This window comes from Leptonotus elevatus, chromosome 10, assembly GCF_054856555.1.
Source record: "Leptonotus elevatus isolate MCC_2025b chromosome 10, RoL_Lele_1.0, whole genome shotgun sequence".
Taxonomy (NCBI): domain Eukaryota; kingdom Metazoa; phylum Chordata; class Actinopteri; order Syngnathiformes; family Syngnathidae; genus Leptonotus; species Leptonotus elevatus.
In genome coordinates, this window is record NC_141248.1 from 10,222,131 (window position 1) to 10,249,309 (window position 27,179).

At 39.5% G+C, this 27,179-nt stretch overlaps 1 protein-coding gene across 1 annotated transcript; it reads right to left on the reverse strand.

The window, feature by feature from the left end:
• Positions 1–545: 545 nt before the first annotated feature.
• On the reverse strand, positions 546–23,529 carry lamb3 (laminin subunit beta 3). The gene is made up of 23 exons (XM_086086999.1): positions 23,442–23,529; positions 23,299–23,347; positions 22,482–22,636; positions 18,474–18,588; positions 16,829–16,902; positions 15,777–15,968; positions 15,095–15,158; positions 14,413–14,582; positions 14,146–14,266; positions 13,477–13,665; positions 13,190–13,345; positions 10,604–10,797; positions 8,355–8,451; positions 7,762–8,131; positions 7,185–7,345; positions 6,665–6,876; positions 5,692–5,898; positions 4,496–4,640; positions 3,635–3,842; positions 3,404–3,545; positions 3,142–3,318; positions 1,815–1,977; positions 546–1,650 (listed from the first exon to the last, which is right to left on the reverse strand). Exons 2-23 carry the CDS (start codon positions 23,333–23,335, stop codon positions 1,511–1,513), a joined length of 3,489 nt encoding a protein of 1,162 aa, XP_085943125.1. The 5' UTR covers positions 23,336–23,347; positions 23,442–23,529; the 3' UTR covers positions 546–1,510.
• Positions 23,530–27,179: the final 3,650 nt, after the last annotated feature.

Below are 27,179 nucleotides of genomic sequence, written 5' to 3' on the forward strand. Positions count from 1 at the left end.
ACGTAAAAAAATCATTAAAACTATTTCTATTAGTTTAACATTTTTTTCTACTTTTGTTAACAAGAGTATGAAAACCTAGAATTTTTTTTATTGTACATTTAGAACAGATATACAATTTGTGATGAATCATTAGTTAACTAGTTAAGTTTTGTGATTAATTACAAAAACAATTTTAATTGCTTGTCGCATCAATTAAAAAAGAAAATAATTTATGGCAGTGAATGAGTTAATGATGTTTACAGAAGGAAACATTACATTTTTAATTAAAGGATTATACCTGTAATTCAACAAAATATGCCTCTGCCAAATTTAATATTGGGGTCTAGGGAACTAAATACAAATTGATAAAAGAAAAAGGGGGTGTTCAAAGCAGCACATACCGTTGTCCACTTGTTAAAAAATAGTGACTACCCCGCCATACCACCACCCCACCCCCGCCCCTATATTAAGAGCCTACGAGCTGTATATGTCTAATCTGTACATACAGAGGTGGCAAATCCAGGTCTAGAAAGTAAAAACCCTGCCACAGTTTGGCTTTAGCCCCAGGTGCTAGCTAGCTAACTCCCTAGCAAGCTCCTATGGTAGCTCCTACTAGTTTACCTACTAGGGAGCTAGCTAGCTGGCTAGCATCATAGGCTAAAGCCAAACTGTGGCAGGGTTTTTACTTTCTAGACCTGGATTTGCCACCTCTGTGTACGTATACATATAATATATAGTTTGTTCACGAGATGGGAGTGGTAAGATGGTCGCCCTGTGGCTTCAGCGGCTTGCACGGGCGTGTACCGGCTATCAGCTATCCAGTAATATATACAGCTCAGTGTGCATTTTGGAGTTTGTCACTTTTTTACTCGCAACTGCCACCTCTGGCCTAAAGCGTAACTGCAGCCTCTGTGTCAAGCTCGCGCAAGGCTCCACTCCATCCCTTCCCCCCTAAGAATCTGTGGCGTGTTCGCCCTGAACACTTCACACTGAAGGGAAGATACAAGCTTATAGGCACAGTCACAGTTAAAAAGTCATCTGGGCATTGACAGAGTATGCATGATGTAAAAAAATCTTTAACATTAACATTTTAAACTCCACAATGCACCCATAAAACACAAAAAAAAAGAAGCCATTTCATTCATCAAATTGGCTATTTAGTCAGACTACCAAATGGCATCAAGTTTTTGTGACACCCTGTAGGTTATGCAAAGGCAAATGCGATACTGATACTGTTTTGTGGTGACCTTTCTCATGACATGCCATTTTTCATTCCCCCCCCAAAAAAGACATACATATACAGATTGCTACATTGACACCCTCGCTAAGTGTTCAATAACAGTAGTATAAGCAAAGGTGGTTATTTAGATTGAGAATCAGAATATCTTTCCGAACCGTACGTGGTGCATCCATCATAGAAGATGTGCAATGTTAGTGTAGACAAGTAACAGCAGTATTTGAGGGTTAAGGAGGATTTCTGCTTTAATGGAGACTGATTCTGGTAAAGGATGTCCTGTGGCAACTTATCGCCTCAGCCCTGGCAGACACTCAAATCGTGGGCTTTCTTTTGAAGTTGTGACACAAGGTCTTTAAGCTTGGCATCAAGTCCCCCGAGCTTTGAGGACTTTTGAAGAATCTCATCCTGCAATTGCTTCAGTGAATCTGCTTTTCCTGCGGAGAGGTAACAAAGTTGGAGTGAAATATCGATATTTATTGACTTGCTACAGTTAAGGATGGTTTCTCCCTGAAAATGAAATCTGGCCAATATCAAATAAAACGTTGGCAGATAACCACGTACTCAATCACGTTGTAAGCAAATTCTGAAAATCTGTTACCTTCCAGAGCATCCAACATGCTGTCAGTGGTATTCGTCAGATCCACAACATCCTTCTTAAGCTTTGCAAGCCGTTCGGCCTCTGGCCCTGCTCCTCCGGGAGGCCCTCCGGCAGCAGCCTTATCTTTAAGACGATCAAACTGGTCCAGCACTGACAACAGCTCCTAAAAACGCACACGCGTGCATGCACAGTTCATGAACAAAAACGAGACGAAAAATGAATCTGTCACTGTGACACTGTCATGTGACACACAGTGACAAATCTGCAGCTAGCGAGTGCAACATGCACAAACACATGGAGGTGGATTCATGGTGAAAGGTTAAAAAAAAAAGTAAATTATAATTATAACGTAACATTAATCCAACGGCTATAACGTTCTAACAATAATGCTAATCTGACCGCTAACTAATGCTAGCTAACTTACTAGATCATAGCATGGAGTCATTGTAGCCACTCGTGTATACTGTAATTGTGCGTGAAGTTGTTTTTCATCAAAATGTAGTGCTGTCATTATCGAATATTTTTGGAAACGATTAAGCTATCGATTATTCAATCAATTAATCGACTAATAGGATTCATCTTAATTTTGCATTACAGTGTATTACAAATGTATTACTTTGGTTAAACACATAAGATAATCAATCTTCTTTCATGAAGGACTGTTTACAGAAATCAGTAAACAAATACTGTTTATATGCTGGAATCAGAGTATTTGGACAATTTTAAATAAAAAAATGGCTTCAAACGATTACTCGATTATTAAAATAGTTGTCAATTAATTTGATAATTGATTACTTTTAATTTTGACAGCTCTATCAAAAAGTTGAGAGAATATTTAATAGTTTTAGATCCGAAATGTTCGACATTATCTGCTGACAAAAAAATATACAGGGATAAAATGATTGTCCCGGCTAAAACTAGACTAAAATGTTGACAGTTTTTGTTGACTAAAAATCGATGAATTAAATTATGTTTTCTTGGACTAAAATGAAGACTAAAATGCTACATTTATAGTCAACTAAAAAAAAGGAGTGAATAAAAAAGGGATGAGGTTGACTAACTATGATAAAAACTAACAAGCGGGATTGAAACTGGGCTAAAACTGAAACTGAATTTAAAAATGGCGGATAAAATGAACACTATGTATACATGTCTTATTCTATATGTTTTAGTCAAAAATAAACATGGAAACTTGAATTGCATCAACAGTTTACGGTCATAAAAGTCCAGCCCAAATTAGTGTATAACGAGTACAGCATTTAAACCCTGCAGAGTGCAATTTTAATCCCGCCCCCTGATTTCTGATCATTTCCAAGTGACAGCTGACCTTATGAGCAAGAGTCGCTTCATCCTCCGCTTGGTCTGCGGTGTCCTGTGCGTCATCAGCTTGTTCGCTTCCATTCTGCAGCAAGCCTTTAATCTCATCCAGTTGAGGTTTGATCGGACTAATCATTGATGATAGATCATCCAGAGTCTTCTCTGCTGGTTTCAGTTGATTTCTTGCCTGGATGAAATCAGTCATTATAAAACTGAGGCTAGAATAGTTCATCTGTAATACTGTAGGTGATTTTTTTTTTCCTGGGACCCACCTTAGTAAGGTTTCTGTTCAAGTCGTCTATGGAATCCAAGCTGTTCTGCAGATTGTCCTCCATGTCAGAGAGGGAGTCATCCACTGAGTCGAAGCCTGCCAGCAGTTCATCCACATCATTTTTCACCCCGTGTGCTGTATCCCTGTCAAGATGTCATTCATTTTCACATCACTTTCTGAGAAATGGAATATATTACAAGCAAACTCTAAACTGTGAAGGTGGGACAGTCACCTGGTATCTTGGGCCTCCTTCAACAGTTTTCTGGCCGCATCCAACTGCGGGCCTGACTTGTTTAATATGGACGTACTGTCTGGTAGGTTTGCGGCAAGGTTTTTCAGTTCATCGAGCTTCTTCTTGAGAGAAGTCGGGCTCAAAGGCAGTTTGGTTTTCAGGATCCAGTCACTCACATCCTGAATGTGGGTCAGGTTGGATGTTGGGTCTGGACACAGAAATTAGACAAGTTGGAGGGAGAATAAGGGCTAAGGAAGTTCAGGTAAGTACACTTGCCCAATATAAAGACATCTTATACACAAACCTTTCAAAATGAATCATAAGCATACAAACCCAATTCCACTGAAGTTGGGACGTTAATGGAAACAAAACAATGATTTGCAAATTACGTTCAAACTATATTTCATTGAATACACTACAAAGACAATATATTAAATGGGCTAACTGATAAACATTTTAGCAAATATTCTGCCGTTTGAATTTGTGCAGCCTAAGAGCGCCCTCCTGTGGTAGCTTTGTTCATTGTTTTGCTGAGTGAAAAAAAAAAAGAAAGAAGAAAAGACAATTCCAATGTGGCTCTCGGATCCTATTTTGTTGTTGCTTTGGACAACAATTGAATGTAAGTACATGTGATGTCAAGATAACAACACTGTATATTCATTTTAGTTCATTAAAATAGTTGTTCGAGATTAGAGAATGTTGAATATGCAATGTAACTAACTAGCTACTAGCATGAGAGTGTGTCGTCACGGGCGCAGGTGTCCCCCTCAGTTTTATGAAGGGTATTTTCTTTTAACCTAACCCCAGCGGGAAAACTGTACAATTTTAGCTATCATCCCTTTGCACTGCAAATACATGTACCTGACAGGAAATCTTTGAGCTCTTTTATAACATCCTTTGCCTCTTCTAAGTCATCTCCCAGGTCGTCTTGGGCCTGCCTTATCTTGCTTGACAGATCCTCAGTTGTCTGTCTCATGTCATTGGCGTTATCTTGGCTGTCTTGGAGCTGGAAAAATAAATAAATGATAAAAGTACAGGTACGTATATATTACATGTTTACTTAAATGTACGCTTTATAGACAAAAGTTTACAGACACACTTCTGAACCAATTTATTGGTAGATTAAAAATGAGCAGGGCTTGATGCCCTTGTTCCCTGATTATTTTTCACATCACCAAGACCTCTTGTACAATTGTTTGCTTCCAACTTTTTGTAAACAATATATCGCTATACCAGGCATAATAGTCTGTACGCAAAAAACGAAAAAATAAAATGGCCGTATGCAAATTGCATACAGTTATCCCACAATCCTCAATGCGGCCAGTGACGCACACAACGTCGCTCCAAGGCCAATTACAGATTGTTTATATCTGCCGGTACGGTCGCAGCATGCTGATGCTAGCAGACGCACTATTTAATCAAGCAGTCCAGGATGCGAACCCTTGTCAAATCTTCGTGGTTTTGACACGACAAGGAATACGCAAACTTTTCTGGTAAAGTGTGTAAAAAGAAGGATAATCAGACGCTTTCACGAGCAGGAAGTCAGACAGGATCGCGGAAATACCGGGTCATGTGCACGAAGTTAGTTTCCGATTTGGGGAGACGGAAGGATTATAAATGATTTTTTTTAACTCAAATTTTGAACATACTAATTCGTAAACTTGTACATGTACATTGTAAGATTTGTACGAAAACGTATCTATTTATCTGAAACTTTAGGCTTATATCTGTGAGCCACTTTATTTAACAAACAAACCAATCTGTTGCAATCTGTTTCATGTTTTAACAGCAATAAAATATGAAGGGTTAACGTTCCATTAATATAACATTCTTCCATGCTTAACGTGTTGAATATTCATATAAAAAATTGATGTTTAAAAATCGATTTGGCCGCATATCGAATCGATTCGAGAATTGCGCGCTGTATCGCGATATATTGCCGAATCTATTTTTTTAACACCCCTAATATGTATATATATATATATATATATATATATATATATATAATTATGGTGAGAAATCATTCATATGACCAATGTCTTCACGTATGGTTGTACCTTCTCTGAAGACTCCGTGATCTTGTTGCTGAGATTTTTCAGACGATCTTTCACATCCTTCACATCGGCATCTGCCCTCTTGCTCAGAGGCAGGGCACCAACACATTTCGAGCCCTTCTCACAAGGCAAAGATCCTTCTGGTGGACACAGGTCCTCACCCTCACACATGAGTGGGGTACAGGGCTCGGACCGAACACTGCCACACACCTGAAGAAATATTCCTCATTTAGACACAATATTTAGATTACGGAGCCCCTAAAGTGACATGGGAGGAAAACAAAAGTGAAACATGTTTCTCCTTAGGATGGGAAACTTTCTCGTTCTAAGGTGAGAGAGAAACTTCTTTGCCTGTGAACTTAGCAGACTGCAAGACTACACACGTTTTAAATGTCTCTCAGACACATTACAATGGGGCCGCATGGCACAGTGGTAGAGCGCTCATCTCCTATCCGTGAGGTTGTGGGTTCGATCCTAACCCCTGCTGTCCATGTCGACGTGTCCTTGAACAAGACACCGAACCCCGATTTGCTCCCCGTGGACCTGGAGTCAAGCACTGGTGTGTGTGTGTGTGAATATGGGTGAATGTGAGGCATTGTAAAGCGCATTGGGCACCATATGGTGAAGTTAAAGCACTATATAAAAAGCTGTCCATTTACCATTTACAACATAATGGTGATGATGACTTGCAAATAAGGAAGCAATGTCAGTATAATATAGGTCACTCTGTCATTTTCACTCAGAAATGCAAACCGAAATGTAGTTATAGGGCCTTCCACACAATGGACTACTTTCTCATCCTATCAAGAAATTTCTTGTCCTAATGAGAAAGTTTCTCATTAGAACAGTAAAAAAAAAAAAAAAACAGTAATGAGAAACATATTTCAATCCTCCCCCCATGTCACTTTAGGTGCTCCATCTTAAAAAAAAAACCTTCAAGTTACAATAATTAAAATGTTGGTGGCCTAGTCGGTACCTTTCTAGCAACAGGAGTGAGGTCTGGGCGGGATGCCATGCTCTGGTTTAGTTTGGTGACATCTCTCGTGTTGTTTGGAAATTCTTTTTCCTGAAGATCTAAAGTATCTTCTCTGACATCAGCTGATTCCTTCACAGTATTTTTGCTGGTATCTACTTTCTTTGCAGCATCTACAGACTCGTCATAGGCATTTTTGATGGCAGCAAAATCTCCTGAATGGGAGAAAAACTCAATATGAAAAGACTTTACGAGTTGTTCTTGCCAGAATGGGATTCCGACGTATTTTTAAATGTCAAATGTCAAAGGCGAGTTGTCTTAAAAAGGAGAAAAGAGAAAAGCTTCGGAACGCGTGATGAAAAACAATATAATTGAGTATGACAGGAGCAGCGAGGAGCGAGGAGCGAGCAGGAACAGAACAAAAACGGAATCTTCAAGAGAACACTTAGTTCAAGCATTATGGACGGGTGTTTGTGTATGGGTCATATTGAATGTAAAAAAAAAAAAAGTTTTTAGGATTGACCTGCATTGCCGGGACTGATTGTGTTTTTCATAGCTTCTTTCTTGATGTTGTAGTCCCCATTTAGGCTGTCCAACAAGTCCTGAAGTTTGTCAAGCTCTTTGCCCACGTCAGGTTTTGGTGCCAGAGGAGATAGGTCATTGTTTACCTTGTCCACTTGGTTGCTGTGAGAAACATGGAATTCATAGTATTCATATTCATCCATCCATCTATTTTGTACACCCAGGGCAGATTGCCAATCAAACCATTCTCACTCACATTCACAGTGCCACCTCGCTGCTTGCACAGAGGTCAGGCGTGTAAATAAAAACCCCCCACTAGGATTCACCAATTTTGGTCCTCGAGGTCCAGAGTCCTGCAGGTTTGAAATGTTTTTCGCCCACTAGCGCACCCGATTCATATATTCCGCTCATCAGCATGCCTGATAACGATCCTGATCTTTAGTATCAGGTGTGTTGGTCGGCGGAAACATCTAAAACCTGCAGGACTCCGGACCTCTAGGACCAGAATTGGTGAATCCTGCACTACAATCAGAAAATATATAGAAGTAATATAAATGTTAATAGAAATATTTCCACACCTTAATTTGTCCAGTTTGGACAGAGCATCATCAATCTGTCTGGCAGAACTGGGAGGAAGGGAGACAGACTCCCGAATAAATTTCAGACGAGTTTCCAGGGCTTGAATACGGGGCTCCAAATTTCCAAGGCCACCGGAGCCTCCCGGACGAGACGGGATTTTCGTGGTGAATTCCTCTATGGTTAAACTGAAGGCCTGTCGTCGTGTATCCATGGAGAAGAAGCAAGATGGACACATCTTGCAATTAGGGAAAGAGTCACAGTGTCCTCTCGGGCACGTGTCACATCGAACCCCTGTGACGCCTGGACGGCACAAACAGCTTCCTGTCTGCTTGTTACAAACTTGGGTGCCTTCAGCGTTACACAGACAAGCTTGGAAAATCAAAGGAACAGATGAAAAATGTAAATCACATGAACAGTTCCTCAAGGACAGTAATGACAATGTTTCTTCATATCCGTCATAAATATGGAAAGATATAGCAATAATAAAGACAAATAACAGACGGCATAATGACTTTTTTCCGTAGAATTTGCTGTGTCAGTTTTGCGAGACTGTGACTGAGGGTTGTCAGACATCAAAGAGAAGTTGACTCACGCTTGCAGCCCATGAGCGGGTCACCATATGTGTTGTCTGGGCAATCGGTACACGTTCGGCCTGCAAACCCTGGCCTACATTGGCACTGACCTGTCAACTGGAAAGACAAACAAACAAACAAACAAAAATAATCAATTTGAGAAACATAAAAACTACTTAAAACAGATGAATGATTCTCAAAGTGTGGAACTAGTACTGCTTGGGGTACTCGATTTTGGTACTCTAGTGCCCAAGCACGGTTTAGTTGCACTTAGAAGTATAGTGGGGGATGTGTTTTGGCTACGTTTTCTCAGTGGATCATCTAAACCATGGATGTCAAACTCCGGTCCTGGAGGGCCGCAGTCCTGCAGATGTTGGATGTTTCCGTTCTCCAACGCAGCTGATATATGATCAGCTCATCAGCAAGCTCTGCATAAGCCTAATAATGATCCTGCTGATTGGAATCAGCTTGTGTTGGAAGAGGGAAACTATTCATCCTCCATCCTGTCAATCAATCTGGAGAAATGTTTACTTTGTTTGTTGATGTAGCCGGTGAGCTTCGGCTTCAGCCATTCATTGTAGCTCCACCGATCTCACCGCGTACTTTACTTTTACTTTATTTATATGAGCGAGGCCGGCTGCAGAGACTGTAAACAGAACCATGCACGCTGAGCTTGATGAGCAAGATTAGCTTGCGCGCGCCCGCATTATGGGCCCTGTTTTATCAAGACTTAAAATCAATAATAATTTGATTTTAAGTCCATTCACTTTGTACAGGCTTATAATTAAAATCAATTATATTTTGATTTTAAATTATAACTCTTAATACAAGGTCGAAGCTGCATTGTGCAGTCCCACATACTTCAAATCGTGTTATTTTACTTTACTTTGCACAACAATGAAGTGTTATTTGCTTTCCAGTCCTCTCGTTTGACTTTTACTTCCCATAATTTCCTCCTCTGTGGGTCTCCAGTGAACAATAATACCGCTGCCTGGTCGTTGTGAGCAATGCCATGCTGAGCAACAAGGCATGATTGAAACATGAAAGTGCAAACACCTATCGCAAAACACTTCAAAATCGCAGCAGCAGGGGAGCAGCATGGTGCCCATATCTCATGTGACTAGCAGTTGACCAATCACAGCGTAGTAGCTCTGAAACGGAGTTGGCAAAACTCTATCTACGGCTGTGGAACAGGTAGGATGGTCTTGCACATGTGCATTTTTTAAAATGCGACAGAAGTTTGCCTTCTACTTTTCAAGAAAATCCTCTGTTAACTTTTTTTAAATATTTTTTTTTTGCTATTTAGATGAGTATTGACGGCCAAACCTGTGCATAAAGTTAGAGACTTGCAATACTTTTATTTTCATGAACACTTAAACCTATATATAAGTACGGAAGCGTATTGCATTCACTTGAAAAAATAATAATAATAATCCTGTTTTTCTGACACATTTTTGGGGGGAGCTTTGTTTTTTGAGTATTTTTTTTTCTGTTTTTCTGAATATATATTTTCAGTTTTACTGAATATTTGTTTTCTGTCAAAAATTATTCCGAAAAACAGGACAAAAAATTACTCAGAAAAACAGGGGGGAGGGGAATTAATCTGTATATACTACTGTCTTTGAAATTTAGTCATTATGATGATACTACTAATTGGAAAACGTTTTTGTGGTACTTGGTGCAAAAGGTTTGAGTGACTGGATTAAGTCATATGTACACTACATTACTTTTTTTCGGTACGTGCTAAAAAATTTAAGTCTATGCTCTTTTATGAATTATCTAAAATCCTTCTCTCTTAATACAAATAAAAATCTGGTTTTGATTTTCGTTATTAAAACCCCCTTTAAAAACTTGGCCTGAAAAACTTTGGTTTATCATAATCCAATTGCGCTTGAAAGTTTATATACCATTGGGGTATGTAAACTTATGAACACAACCTTAAATGTACAAAAGCTAATGGCACAAAAATGCTATGAATCGTCACCAAAATTCACAAACACATCTCTACCTATGTCAACTTCAACCTCTGAACATATCAAAACAATTGCCGCAGTATTTTGGATTTTATGGGCATTAAGCCTTTTTCTCACCAAAGAGTGCGCTCATAAATGTACATATCCCTGGGGTATGCCACATTCAGACATCTTTCCTCACAGTGTAATCTGTCCAAACGTGCATATGACAAAATCCTACTCAATTAAAGAAACAGGATGAAGGTTCCTGCTTATGATCATGCAGGCTGTCCCGTCTGGAAGTGAGTAGGTCACACCTGGTCACAAGTATCGCTGAAGGACTTGGTGGGGTCACAGCTGCAGAGTTCACAGCGCTGGAACTGCGGGGGTTTCCAGTAGCCTCTTGCACACGCTTCGCACGTCGGGCCATGGAAGTGTGGCCGACAAGGACACTGGCCAGTCACAGAATCACAAATATCTGACAGTGATCCCTCTGGGAAACAGGAACACTCTGGATAGCAGAAAAGGAATGTGGGGGGGGGGGGGACACTTGAATCACATTTCTTACGAACATATGATTACAGGAGTGCATGTTATGAGTGAGGAACACATAAAACAACACTATGCAGTGAATGCAACTTAGAGGAGACATACAGTATCTTTTCACAATTTAAAACAGTTCCCAGCCCGTAATAATGAGTATATGTTTCACCCACTATTTTAGCCTTGCTGAAATTAACATGTTTTGAGGGGGTAATTTCTGTTTCATGCAAATGAGCCACTGTTCACTGGACTGCGCTACTGTGGTGCTTACAGTTTTTGTTACCATTACAACCAGGGATGGCACTAAGGGGCGAGTGGCTACACTGTTCAGAGTCTGAAAGATATTGCGGGAGTATTCAGCAAATGTATTTATTGGCTTCTTTAGCTTTTAATGATGTCTTTAGAGAACAACATACAAAAGCTTCTCTCTGTCAATTTAAATGTGCAATTTTGAATGATTAGGGGTAGGCAAGTTCGGTCCTAGAGAGCCGCAGTCTTGCATGTTTTTGATGTCTCCCTCCTCGAACACAGCTGGTGAGGCTCCTGCAGAACGTCATTATGAGCTGATGATTTGAAACACCTGGGTTGGAGGCAGGAGACACCAAAAACATGCAGGACTGCGGCTCTCTAGGACCGAACTTGCCGATCCCTGCTCTAGCCTTATGGACGCACAGGAACATCTGTGGGGACAAAAAAATTTAACGTACCTTTTTTTTTTTATTCAGTATCTTAATTAAGTGAATTTAATTAATCAGCAGAGGAAATAGAAATAGCTGAATGCACTTGGTTGTTTATTAAAGGGAACGCCAAGTCAAAAATTTTCTGAACAATAATATGTTGTATGTGGCCCCATTATCTAAACCCGGTGTTCTGATTAATATTGCATTTGTGAAATGTGAATCAAGCAGAAAAATCCACTCGTTTTTTTCCATCTCAGAGGGTGGCCATTTTGCCACTAGCTGTCACAGTTGCTCAGGGCTCAGGTAAAGACCAATCAGCTTGTGTACGGCACAGGTGGGTAAATGCAAATAACGAATACTACTACTTTGAAAAACTTAATTAAAATAACAAACCCGTAATTATTAATTAACTTAAACATTTGTTTTTTAAGCCCACCTCAAAGCAAGCTGGGTACTCCTTTTGGATCATTGAAATTGTGACAGCTGTGTGAAACAAACATAGCAGTCTGCGGGTCAAAATGTGCAATTTTAGCATCATTAAAACACTGATTTTTAAGTTTTTCTGAAAATTTAATGGCGGGGAAAGCCCCCAAAAGCTTCGGATGCTTATGTTATGTTAGAAATCATTCATTCGATTTCCTGCGTGTTCAAAATAAAACTCAAAGTTGAGATCTCGTGAAGAAGTTTTCTTGCAAGCTTTTATTCAGAAATTTCCGAAGTCACTTTGGATCCTTGCTCAATCAGCAGTGACCGCAAAGTGTCCCTCTCCCTCTCTGCTCTTGCACACTTATACAAAAACAGTGTTTAGAAAGAATACTCCTCCCCTGTCATCTTGTCCTGTCAGCAGAGTGAAATACACAACTTAGAATCCTACACCAGTTCCTATCTCAGTTCACTCCAGATGTGGGTAAACAATTGGTCCCCGGCACCTCCTTGCACCAGGAAATTTGTGGACAGACCTCTGCTTGCACTTTCAAACATCCCCTCATTTAGATAACTCAGAAACCTTACTTGACATTTCTTTCCCAGAGAGGAGAACAAAGACTATAGATTGACTAACAAATGAATTAACTGTTGTCTTATTATTACACAGCTCTAACTAATATGAAAAACGATTAAAATATAAATTGAAACAGAAAAACAATGTTAATAATCTAACAGTTACCTGTTAGACAAGCGGGGGTACTAAGTCGTGGCAGGATAGCAACGAGCTTCAGCTGGCTAATACTGCACATAAACACGTTGCGTTTCCGCTCCTAAAGCTTGGTTTACCTCAACCTAACACCCAAACCGTTCTTACTGCACATGACCTGTTCCCTACAGCGCATGCATTGCACAGAAGTGCAAGGTATGCTACTCTGACGAGTATGCTGTTTTGTCGAGACACCGGCTCGCTCTGTCTTTCAGTGTCACCTGCCAGAGTTCGCCCTGGCTGCCAAGTTGCCGTCGTTAGCCGAGATGATCGTTCGCGCACGCAAAATAAGAATTGCTGGTACGCTTGCTAAGTGTGGTCTGTCTGAGCCATCGTAGTGTGCGTGCTTCGAAATGCAATCGGTTCAGCTGCATTCTACGATATAGCGAGATCCAGTGGTCCCTTTAATTTACCACAAAGTACTGTGACATGAATAACATGCGATTTATATGTGTTGTTGAAAAAACTGAAGAAACCAGCTTACTCACTTGAGCAACCCAGAGGATTGGCTGCAGAAAGGCCATGATAGCCTCTTTTGCACCGATCACAGCGTGGGCCTTCCACATTCATTTTACACTGACATAGGCCTGTAATGTCATCACAGCGTCCGCCATTAACTGTCCCGTCAGCAATGCAGACACAACCTAGCGAAGAATTACTCACATAAGGACAAAATACACGCAAAGATACTGCTGCAAAACATTCATTTAAGACTTTCAAAGCAATATGGTTTAAAAGAAATGTTTTACTTGTAAATTCTCTTTCGTTGACTTACGTATACAAGCATCAGGACGATCCATCAAGCTGTTGGGATTCGGCTGGTAGCCGGGGGCACACTGGTCACAATTTGGTCCTGTGGTGTGGTGCAAACATCCTTCACACACACCTCCACTCCTCCGGCCACTGGCTTCATACAAAGCTTGGTCTAAACGGCAGCGTTCGGCGTGGTTGTTACATTCACAGCCTGAGTTGTAAAGAAAGAGAACAAATTTAACAAATGCTCAACAAGCATAGTCAATAGCTTCCTGACTAGTTTATTTGGGTTTGGTGACCAGATGTGGCAAATCCAGATACAAAAAGTAAAAACCCTGTCCCTGCCACAATTTGGCTTTAGCCCCTGATGCTAGCTAGCTACCATCTAGCACCAGGGGCTAAAGCCAAACTAGCTAAAGCTAGCTTGCTACCAGCTAGCATCAGGGGCTAAAGCCAAACTGGACCTGGATTCACCACCTCTGTTGGTGACCCATGATTACACAACTTGTAAAAGAACCATATTATTTTGTTGTCCAAATTCATCTGTAATCTCTACTTTCCGAATACTGTATCACAACCCCACCCATTTAGTAGAGTTGTAAAATTACAACAGCTTTCAACATTTAATTCCACCCATTTATCTTCTCATCTCAGTGGTTCCAGAACTTTGGCATGTGGTAGTGTGTCTTACGTCTGCAAGTGTGACTGTTGCCCTGCTCCGCAGGTCTCCAGGGTAGATCATTGTAGAGATCATCACAGCGCTCACAGTTCACACCAGCAGTGTTATGTTGGCAATCACACTGTGGGCTCACCTGCAATTATTCATATTAGCTGCTGATTTATTAAGGGTGGTAGAACAACAGGTATCGCTGCAACACTAGTCAATCCAGCAAGCAGTCAAATTTATAGTGCGACCAAAATGAATGTTAAGTTTAGTAGGAAGCAGTGGCCACCAAACCTTATTGCCGGCCTCCAGCAAACAGTGACTGGCATGTCCATGACACATGCAGCTGCCCATCACTTTCATCTCCTTCAAGGCGAAAAACCTACTGAGAGGTCTGCCTGGTTGACGTGGTACGTCGCCCAACTCTGCCAGGTTTACCCTCAATCCCGTTAAGCCAGTCACATCTGAGGATCAAACCAGAAGTCATTTATTTTTTTGTCATGATTCAAGTTGCAAACAGAGACAAGCAACCCAGGCAATTGCTTAGACTAGAACACCGATTTTAAGGGGTCCCTGAGAGATGGCTGACATTGGCCCATATCAATGACAAAGCAGTGCTTTGCACACTTCAATGTCAATGGGTCAATGTCGGGAATCCAACACATAGGGCCCCTCACTACCACGTAACCAGTAGGAGGCCCCAGCTATTGGCCCAGTAACCCAAGGACCAGGACCAGATTCAGAAAACTCCTAAGAGGCCCCTGCTTGCAGACATCTTGCACAACCAAGCTGACCAAATAGGCTTTGTTTAGTTTGTAAAAAATATTTTTAATGTTATTTGTCAATATATGCAAATATCTTTGTTTGTTTGTTTTGTTTTGGAGGCCTCCGTGGTCCTTCTTGCCTGAGTCTCCCAAAGGGTCAAGAAATATCCCACATGTAATACATTGCTGACAAACACAAATACAGTACTAACCTTTAATCTTTGGGTTGCTAGGATCTGGGACATAAGGATAGTGTTGCAATGGATTGAACTCAATCTGGAAAAGAAAATACTTCATGTATGTATTTTGCATTCACGGTGCTGCAATAGACTTTTTTTTGTCAACCTCCAAGGTTTATGTATTATTTTCTTACTTTAATGGGGCCTATAACGAAAATACTTTGTTGTAACAGCCACACAGTGTGGCACTTTACGTACATCGTAGGAGAAATACGAGAAACAAAAGTTCTAATCCTAAAAAGTACAATACTTTTACTGTATATGAAAGAAAATTGCATAAAAAAAAAAATAATAATTTGCAAACAAATACACTGTCCAACCTGGTTCTATAAGAACAGTTGGCGTTGACTATGCTAAAGCAAACACAAAAAGAATAAAATATTACACTATTACCAGTCTACAACTATGTATAAGTTTCTTTTCTTTTCTTAATGCAAATATAAGAAGAGCAAAAATGTCATCATAAATGTTACGGGGGCTAGACCCTCTACATTATTTCAAATCCAAATAATATTGAGAAAACCAGAGCTGTCGGGGATCACTAAATTGTACATCAAGAACTGTCTTTTGTAGAGTCACCACAAGAAGGCAAAAAAAAAAATGGTGGCAAAAAATGCTAATTGGACGTTTTGAGAGAAATTTGAGTTGTCCTTACTGTATGATCTTGGAATGGGTTTTCTCCAGTATGGGGCAGAGTATAACAATATGTCTGGTCCTCTGTAACAGGACGTGCAGTAGAGATCCCTGGAAAAGATTTCTGGCAGTCTGTAGCTAAGTAGAAGGCAGGTTGCCATGTCCTGCCATTATCCATGGACTTCTCTATCACCAAGGCACTAGGACGAGGCCCCTACACAGACAATTAGATTCAGAAATTACAGGTGCGTGCACATTAGTGAAATAAAATGAATGTTCTGAAAACGATTGTGCAGAAATGATAGGAAATGGCACAAAACAATCCCCTCCCTGAGCCTTCACCGCTCGTGGTGGAGGCTTTTGTATGTCCCAATGATCCGAGGAGCTAATTCGTTTGGGGCTTTATGCCTGTGGCAGTGTAAAAAGTACAAAGAACAGCTCATAAACCTCCCATCATGATTACAATATTTTGACCTTGATTTCCAATGCACAGACATAGGTCACCGGTAACACCCCCACCTCCACCAGTCCCTCCAGGAATGGAGGTGGGGCTTGTTGGCGAGCTCCTGGTGGCTGGGCCTGCACCCATGAAGCCCGGCCTGGCACAGCCTGAAGAAGCACCGTGGGCTGCCAAGGGTTCACCACTTGTGGGAAGGGTCAAGGACGGCGGGTGCACAGAGAGCCAGGTGGCGACCTTGGTGGTCCCATCCCCGGCTATAGAAACTGGCTTTAGGGGTGTGGAATGTAACCTCTCTAGCTAGGAAGAGTCATGCACCAGGCATGCAAGGTTTATAAGTTCCGGCTAAATATAGTCAGGCAGATCCAAACGTGTTGTGATATCGTCTGCTGGTAACGTCTGGCAGAGCCGCCTTTCAGAAAGAGTTGAAACTCCCACCTACAGCAACATTTTACCCACGTCTCATGGGAGGAGAGGGACATGAAGTCTGAGGGGGACCAAGTTCCTTGCCTCCATTATTGAGGAGCCTGACTGGAGCTGTTGCTGCAAGGTGGTCGGTGCTAACTCCTGAATCTGATGGTGGACCCCAGCAAGAAATGTTGCTTGTTTTCACACACCTTGAAATGAAGGATCAGGTTGTCGAGCTTGAAGAGATTGTTGAGATCCAATTGAAATGTTACTGGAGCAACCTCTGCAGGAAAAAATAATAGAACAAAAGCTCCATCACAGATTGTTCTTTCGTTGGCATAGATAGAAGAGTGCATCATCATTTTTTGGTACAAACCCAATCCCAGTTTGTCTCGGAAAACACTTACTGGAGGGTTATCCTTGCTTACGCAAAAATTTGGGGGGTTGAAAAAAAAAATACACATCTTTTGTATTAATCGTGGACAGGCCCAGTCCCGATCCCCTGCGAATAGCGCGGGTCCATTGAATACTAACAATACCATGAGAGAATATTATATTACTGTTAGATTTTACACGATCTGATCGGCTGGATCAGGATCAGCTGATATTTTGTATTTTGGTGCAAAATCGGTGATCAGCTGTAATGTCTTAATTTGCCTGATAAAGCAATAACGTCATTGATCAGCTCTGCGAAATAAGAAATTGCATATTATATTTTTTTAAAGAATTTGTTGCGTTTAAATTTTCCCCCATGTATTTCAATTGGCATCAATTATATATGGGTTTTCGTATTTTTGCAAACATTTGGTGCAGTTAAATGGAAACATAAATTGATTTGCTGGAGTCCATGCAGGAAATAAGAGCGCGCAGAGTATGTTTATAATGAACAGTGAGCAGAAGATGATGTAAAGTTGGCTTGTGGGACCCTGTGCACCAGGGGTGCCCAAGTCCGGTCCTCGAGAGCCCCTATTCAGCCTGTTTTCCATATTTCCCTCCTCCAACACACCCAAATCAAATAATCAGCTCATCAGCAAAGCCTGATAACAATCCTGATTATTTGATTTAGGTGTGTTGAAGGAGGGAGACTTCGAAAACATGCTGGGAAGGGTAGGGGCTCTCAAGGACTGGACTTGGGCACCCCTGCCCTCTACCCTCCATAGCTGTGCTGTGGCCATGGGGTTGATTTTACAAATATAATAATAATAATAATAATAATAATAATAATAATAATAATAATAATAATAATAATAATAATAATAATAATAATAATAATAATAATAATAATAATAATAATAATGTGTTGTTCAATGATATGATTTATTCAAAGATTCAAGTTGGTGCAATGCATGCTGTATGTCTGAGTACTGTATATCTGTTTGCACTCTGATTAAATTCACCCAAAAATGTGTTACACTACCTGTGCCAATAGTTAGACATGGTTCTAGCAGGCATACAGATTAGTTGACTTTCAGCCACCAAATTGTCAGATGGGCCAGGTGCATGTCAAAGCAAATACCCCTGCTATACCTGTAGCGCAGAGCGGTCTGCCAAAATCTCAAACCGGCATCAAAATCAAGCTGTGCTCTCAATGAATATAGAGTTGTTAGAGGACTCTATTTTCTGAACTGTTGAATGATTTGTCTTATATGATGACTTGTACGAATTCAACTTTGTTCATCAGCTTTCAATGATTGCTTTAAACTAAATTATGAGATTTGAATGGTGGCAATTCTGACAGGGTACAACAACTCCCTTTGTGTCTCACGCTTTCTCAATTCCCTCTCATCTATCTTAAATCGTTCATAAGCATAAAAATCACCCAATGTTTTATTTTTTTTAAATGTCTTTGCCAACCTTTCTTGGACTGCCACCATCTCTCTGGTCCAGCAGTGGAAAGCACTTCCTGGAGAGTGTGGGCTAGAGGTCCATTTGGGTTTCTGGAGTCACATGGGCAGCACTTCGTCTTCCTCTGAGGAGTAAAAAAACAAGAACAACAACAAAATTACGGTCAATGTACATTGGTATTGAACTCGAGGGCCCGGAAACTACTTGCTCATGAACAAATTTCAAATGTGTCTCGTCCCTTTGATTGTGCCTTGACAGCTAGCTAAATCACCGAAACCCAGCATAGGATCAATAGGACAGGGATTAGGCTCAAGAGAGTAAATCTTTCTCTCAGATTTTAGGCCGATATTGTGTACTTATTGTGATTTTCTCTCAATGTTTTTTTTTGTTTTGGTACCTCAACCCTTTATTCTATTCTATTCTATTTCTACCGGCAATCCATTTTGGTAAAGATAGATAGTACACTTTTTTGTACCATTTTAAAGTTAAGGTATATAACTTCCAAATGTCTTTCTTTGTATTCATGACAAATACATCATAGCCTATCTGCAAATACATTTTTGTACTGTACATATTTACATCTTGTAATAAAGCTTCTATTGTGATGCATTAATTTCCCTTGTGGCCATCAAATGAATAAATGAGTAAACGATGTGACATCCCAGTTGCTACCTTTGCCAGTTAAGTCAATATTTAGTCATTCCCGCCATCTACGATGGAAGTGACCGCCGCTCTGGCACATGCAGGAAGAGACTGGCCGGCTACCCACTAGGGAAAAGTTCCCAACCAGTTGTTCATTGTTGCAACATCAGTGTTTCACCCACGCTTACGTGCCTCAGGTCACACTTCACTATAAATGGTCTGGTATAATTCAGTATAAGTTCAAATAGGTTGTTTAGGGTTGTTAAAAAAACAAACATCTGTCAGGTTCTTGGCAGAGGTTACCTAAATAGCTTGAATCTGTGCTTTACTTTACTTTATTTGAGGCATATTGACACTTATTAATAGACTTGATGTCATGCGCACATTCATAAATGTAGAAAAAAATACCGGTACACCCCAAACCCTGACAAATGAAGTGATCTACAAACATCTGCAATGTGTATTTTGAATGTAATTGGTAAAAAAAACAAAAACATTCACCTACACATTTATTTGTTTATGTCATTATATTGTACATATATTTTTAAATGAAAGATGATGATTGATCAGGGAATCAAATGTTTGGTGGATTAACCTAAAATGACCACCAATCCAGTAGCATGGAACATAAATATGAGAAGATTAAAGTCCTGTCGTTATTTGAGCTTTTAATTTGAACTGTTAGTGTCTTTTGGCACAGTTCTTTATCCCCTCAAACAAACATTCCAAACACTATTTGTATTAATTCCTTGCCAGTGGTCTGATACATGAACTGATTAAATAAATCTGAACTGAAGTAAAGGTAGTGTACAAAGTTCATAACGAAAAGTATTCAATAAAATACTCTAATATGTGTCTGCACTGGTATCAAGAAAGCACTGGTTACATTTATAATAGTGACAATGGTGTGTATATTATTTACTCTGACTAATTCAGCACAACCTATTTACTCTATGAACAAAATCACATTAAATATTTGACATCCAAATCCAACACTGCTTTTGGTTAAATATGTTGCAATATAATAGATTACTAAGGAGCAATTCTAGTGTCAGAAGTTTAGGGGTGCTGATCTCCCAGCCAGGCAAGATCAAATTTACTATTTTGTACATTTCAACATCATTTCAATCGCACATTTATGAAAGAGAAGCATAACACTTTTTGGTCATGTACATTCAATTAGCTTGTCAGTAGCACCTTGCCTTTAATATTTAACATTCCAATTCAAACAAAGGACAGTGGTGCTTGTCTCTAACCACCTGAAACCTTTCCTAGCTAGAAAAAAAGAGAGACAGATAACTCCAAACGAGGGCTAGTAATGATAATGAAGTGTTAGGTAAAAGTAATGTTCGAGACAAGCCGGGTTTAATTTATACAGGACACTGTTTACTACTTACACCATGACTGTCCTGTCAGTATCTCATTGGAAGGCACCATATTCATGCGGTGGAAGGGAACAAGCAAGGCGAGGGGGGCATTGCTGTAATTTTGTTGTTAAAATATTATCTTTCAACAAAGTACTGTATGTGAATACACGTCTCTGCTTAAAAAGTACATACAAAAGCAAAAAAAAAATAAAAAATCTCTTAAATTTTAGGGTTGTGGGATTCAATTTAGGGGTGTTGAGCACCCCCAAAAATAGGCTAGAAATGCCCATGGATTATACAGCAAGCTTTCTTTGTACACCAATGAATGAATTGATAAATATACAATCTGCTTTGTATCAGTGCATTTTTAAATACATTTAATACTCATTTAGGAGTCTAGGCCATAAAATATATTGTCAATGAGTAAGAAAGCATTCCGCACGTGATCTAATCAGTGAGCTAAAATGATTTTAGGGGCCTAATCATTGTTGATCTTTATTGTTCGCCATAGATAAAGCTGGGCGTTTGCTCCTCTACCTCTCTGGTCAAAGTCGCGCAGGTAGAGAAATAAAATATGGACAGTGGTGTTCACCTCGAGAAAGGAGGTGAGTACACACCTAACACAGTTATCATTCCTTCAGGCAGATTCACAATAGTGTGTGCAGAATGATTGTCAGAAATTGTTGAATGTACGCCAACAAATGAGGTATGAAAAGATGCGTCTTGGCCGCGGAACAATCCCCACCCTCCAGTTCTGCATAACGTTGCAGATCACAGATGAAAACGCTCATCAATACGCCTCAGCCTTTCTTCTACTCAGCTTGCATTTATAGTTTAGCATAAAAGCAGTTAGCATGCTAGCATTTGCTAAGAAGTGGAGTAAGAATAAGCTGATTTCAGTGTGTGTTGTATTTTGTTAGGGATTGATTTTAGACTGAGATGCCAGAAAAAATAAATTAAATAAATTAAATAATATTCTCAGATTAAATTTGCGAATTTGACAACACTATTCAATCATGTTTGCTTTTGTGTCAGAACTTTTTGTAACATTTTTTTCAATTGAAGTCAGGGAGTCAATTAACTCTCAATTTTTTGATTGATGAGTTTTTAAACAATACACAGTAGCCTATATACTTAGAAAATGAGAATATCCTACTGTATATGCATGCACTCTCCAAAGCCTTGCTCACAAGTATTACGTGGAATCAATATCGCAAACAGTTTGGTTGTGAGAGATTTTTTTTTCTATTCCACATGGACATTAGTACAACATTTAATGTAAAAACAAACAAAAAAACTTTTGCACAAAATAGTCTAAAATGGTTTCATTAACACCGTTTTCTGGTTTGATCAAGTCTCAAGTTTGAGCTTGCAAGAGTGGGAGAGTGTACACAATTTTAAGTGATATAATTCTAAATGAAAAAAACATTTCAGATGATTTCTACTGGCCAGCAAGCCTTTATTTCAAAATCGCTTGCGTGTGTGGTGGAAGGTCTGTGCTGAGTCTGCGAATGGTCTGGTCATGGTCAGTGGTGTTGCGGACCATTCCCGAGATAATGATGTTGGTTAAAGGCTGCAGTTGCAACATGATGGTCTGGCACTGAAACGAGACTGACTAAAGGGGCATCGGGCAGTCCAGCCAAAGCTACCACAGAGCTTTGCTGCATGTGCATGTCAGTGTGTTCACCATGACCTCCACCTCATTTGCCTCCCCGTGTTATTGCCCCATAGAAACTCATGACTTTGCAGGTGAGCCAAAGTGTGATCTACCGCTACCTACAGAGATCTCTCCCCAAATAAGATGATTTTCTATCATGGGATTAATTACTCTAGTAAAAAATGATATCTTCTAGACACATTTGAGATTTTTTCACTATTTTATTTATTTTTTTGGCCTGTATTGATGGGAATTATGAGATCTTATGCGTGTCAAGAAGAGGTCTCAACAAAAAAAACACCAAACTCTGTCCGTGTTGGGAGCTTTCACTCAAATGTTGTCAGCTCGTACCTGTTGGTATGGCGTACAGTACACTTCGGGGCCAGTCAGTCCGCATGTTGAGGAGGTTTGGAGCTGATCAGCCCGACCGACAAGTAGGTCGCTGCTGCGTGGGTAACAAGCTCCTTGAGAGCAGTCAGTCTGGGCGTGCGATACCGCAGCCACGGCTGGGGGAGGAAATAGTTACATTACCCACTTTTACTTTCAAGATCCAGGAATTCATCACATTTATATTTAGAAATTTCTATCTATCTATCTATCTATCTATCTATCTATCTATCTATCTATCTATCTATCTATCTATCTATCTATCTATCTATCTATCTATCTATCTATCTATCTATCTATCTATCTATCTATCTATCTATCTATCTATCTGTCTGTCTGTCTGTCTGTATGTCTGTCTGTCTGTCTGTCTGTCTCTCTATCTATCTATCTATCTATCTATCTATCTATCTATCTATCTATCTATCTATCTATCTATCTATCTATCTATCTATCTATCTATCTATTACTTTAAATCAACATTGGTTGTTCTTTAACTTCAGTGTGTCGTCATTTCTAAGAAGTCCACATAATCAGCCTTGTAAGAATGGTAAAGCAGGCCCAAACTAAGTCCCAAGTGTGGTAATAACTCTTTAAACATGTGCCATCATGACAGAGAGCATGCAGGTTCATTCTTTGTGTGAGGTATGTGCGGTATATTAGCTACTCAGTTTCACTGGAACGATTCCTTACATTTATGGACACAAACACCAGATTTAGATCAGAAAGAAGGTACCAGAGAAGAGTGAATACGGAACAATGAAGAAAATGTTTTTAATCTTACCAGTTAGAAGTAGAAGAAGCGTCATTTTACAATCCATTCATCTACAGGTCTGAAAGAAAAGGGGAAACCAACATATAAGCTTTTATCAGCAAAGAGAAACAAATTCAAAAGCACCTAAATGTCAATTTGAATGTGAGAGTCACCTTGTAGTCGATATCCACAGCCGCTTACCTACTGATCATGTGTGTTGCTGTCTTGCTGCACTTATACACACTGTAGACTCACCTGGACAATATGATAGAGTATGTGTCAGAGTCACACCCTTCAGGACCACTCCCTTCTCTCCATGATTCAACACACACACACACATAAACACAATCTGTGAAACGTTACCCCATAAAGTTTACTGCACATTTATGGCATGCACGAAAATGAAGTGAAAATTTATGTTTCAACAATATGTTGTCAGTTCATCTTCAAAAAATAGCAGCTGTGCCCATACAATTCTGAATCTGACAAAAAAAAAAGTGGTAGAACATACATCACCACTCCAAATTTAATGAATTATTATTATTATTATTATTATTATTATTATTATTATTATTATTATTATTATTATTATTATTATTATTATTATTATTATTATTATTATGGCCGGCACGGTGGATGACTGGTTAGCACGTCCGCCTCCCAGTGCAGAGGACATGAGATCGAGTCAGGCCTTCGGCCTTCCACCAGCGCCCCCCGCGACCCTTGTGAGGATAAGCGGTTAGGAAAATGGATGGATGGATATTATTATTATATGATATACATCATTATGGAGTCAGGCATTTGTGTGACATAAATATTCACACAAATAAATACCCTATAGGCTGGACATAATTTGAATTCCTTGTATAAAAATATAATAACAATAATAATAATAATAATAATAATAATAAATAATAAGAATAGTTTAAGAATCCAACTTATTTGAGATTAAAAAAAAAAAAAAAAGTAGTGGAAAAAGTTACTTTGCCTGTTAACGAGTTACTTTTATTATGAAGTAATTCAATCACTAACTCAGTTACTTTTTTAAAGCAAGTAATAAGTAACTATAACTAATTACTTTTTAAAGTAACATTCCCAACACCGGTCCGCTGTGACCCGAGGCATCTAGAGTGGTGGAATGTCCCAGCTGTCGCATTGGCAATATTGTTGCCAGCATACAACATAATGAGATGTCTTTAAGCCAACTGTAGTATGTAATATGTTGCATTACTTAGTTACTGAGAAACGCAATGTTTGTGTAAATTGCTAGTTTTGTAATGCATAGTCCAAACACTGCCAACAAATCACAAATAATGTTGTTCTGGCCACATGGCACTCAGCAAATCAATCGCCAACGTGACATGCTGCAATAATATATAAATAAATTCCACACAATGTGGAAACGTTTCTCTATTGAAAAAGTGACAGTGACTGGAAAACAATTTCTGTCAAATTGATCTTATGTTCTGTCACGCCATTCATTTCGCTACACGTCCGCTAGCAAGCTTCGTGATGCTTCCGTCTTTTCCCTCGGTTTTGAAATATGCTATTAACAAAATTAATATGTTGAAGAAATTGACAATTTTAGCCAATTTTATGTCCGCTTGGCTCTTTCTTTTCCGTCTGGAAATTGGGGAGAGTGAACGGAGGTCTACAAGCGTACACTTCCGTCTTGTATGGTGTGTTATTTTTTTTTTGCCTAGAAACTCCATTAGAACAGTTAAAAATGGCACCAGGTGCACCTGTCGTTTTGTCTCTTACGTCTTAAAGCCGTTTAAACAGTGCCTGCAAGCTTTAAGGTGTACAGTTACACGCATACACTCTCAGCACTAATCTCCGCCATTCAAATGACGGCTACTTTTTCACGCATGCGCAAACGCAATGCGCACTTCGCTTATTGCTCGCACGTTCATTTATATCAACACACACAAGACAGGAGTACTAATCTCTGCTGTGTTGTGCTATAAGACAATAACAACATATTTGAACCGCAGACACTCCAGTTGCCCTGAATGCTTGATGTTTACTCGCTCGTGTGCAAAGGTAGCCTCCGGGCCAGCTGAACACACATAGAATAGTCCTGTATTTGTCATAGATATGCTTAGTAATACCAAGAACAAGGTGTGTCCTGTGATTCAATGCGTGCGCGCACACACATACATAGAGTCTACACATCTCAGACAAGTAGCGTCATGCCTTCTGCCGCTCTGTGGAGGTGTTCTTCATTTCTAAAGTACCAACTTGGTGTTTTCTCTCTTTCAAAACCAGCCCACGGTAATGGAACGGGAGATTTGAACGCTTATTGGATATTTCGACAAATGTGTAAAACTGTAATAACGCCCTGCTGAGGTAGAAACCATTTTAGTGTTGTACGATTCAAAATAACACCAAAACTTGGCCAAAAGTTTGGATATCAAACTTCCACCATGCATGACGTCAGGTGGGATGTCAGCATATCGCACATGACTTCAGCCTCTGTTGAGCAAACATGAATTGGAGGATTGTGAGTGTTCCTTTGCTTTTTGGGACATTTATTTATAAGGATTGACCAGTTTGTATTTAAGAATGCAGAAATAGATGAACTCACATTTGAGTTGTGATTGGTTAGCAAGTTTAATGAAGAGTGTTTTTTTGTTTGTTTTAAAGCAATGACGTTCTTTATATACTTGTAAGGATTTAGGTGTGGTTATAGTGTATGTCATTTTTGTTCAATTTCATCATTAGAGCTGAGCATTGATTTTAATTTCGTCAACGTGTTGCGTCCGTATAAGTCCTCGAACCAACAACCAACCACCAGCCCCCAAAATAAACTTTTCGACACAGCTAGTGCTGCCTCTAATCGTCTTTAAATCGTGTTTTTTTCTTTTCTTTTAATGAATTTAGAAAACTAGTTTTATTTCTTTTCTTTTTTCTGTTTATGTGTTTTAATGTTGTAAATGTACGTCTTTCAGGAATTTTACTTTTGTTTTCTCTACTTTGCTCCTGAATGTCATTAACTGTTATTTGTTTATGCTTTTAAATGTTTTGTCTTTGCTTGCGTAAAGCACATTGAGTTGCCTTGTGTATGAAATGTGCTATAGAAAATAAAACTGCCTTGCCTTTTTTTTTTTTGAAGAAACAGACACAAATAAAAAGCAGCAATCCTTTCAATAATCATAAAGTATGTGGATTTACAGAGTGCTATGTTTTGTTTGACATCCTCCTACTGTTACTCCAAGGATACGTTCTCTCATTTCATCAAATCTTTGATTTCCCGTACAACCCATTCTTAGTCATCGTCTGACACACACAATTGTGTGTCTGAGTGTCTGACGGCTGTACAATTCCACTCTGACCACACTTGACAGCAGCAGTCTCTGGGTCGAAGTAGATGACATGCTTTACGCAACCTTTCCTCTAGTTCCCAATCTGTCGATACAGTTATTTATATGAAGTTCGCAAACATAGAGGAAAAGCACCATCAAGACTATGACACTAACGCCTATGTACTGTCAGACTACACGTCATGAAAACAGAAAAACGGAGGCAAAATATGTTTAAACTCTTTGTCCTACAGAAATAATGAAAAAGACTAGACGAGGTGCGTTAATATCAATACTAGTGGAAAGTATTGTTTGGTGAGTGGAATCTGATAACACTTGAAGAATAGCTGAAGAAATAGGAGAAGGAAGGGCTGCTTAAAGCATTGCTGATAGTGATTCCATATAAGGATGGAGGTCAACATGGGTGTTCAGGGTGAACAAAGCAAACCGTTACTGTAGTTGGAAAGTGTGTTGTTTTTTTGAGGAATAATAAGCTAGTAAGGTATAGCAGCAGTATATACAGTAAACAGTCAACTACAATAATCCAGGAAGTAAAATAAACCAAACTTGATAAAGTGTTGATAGCTAATTATCAGGGTAATTCAACCA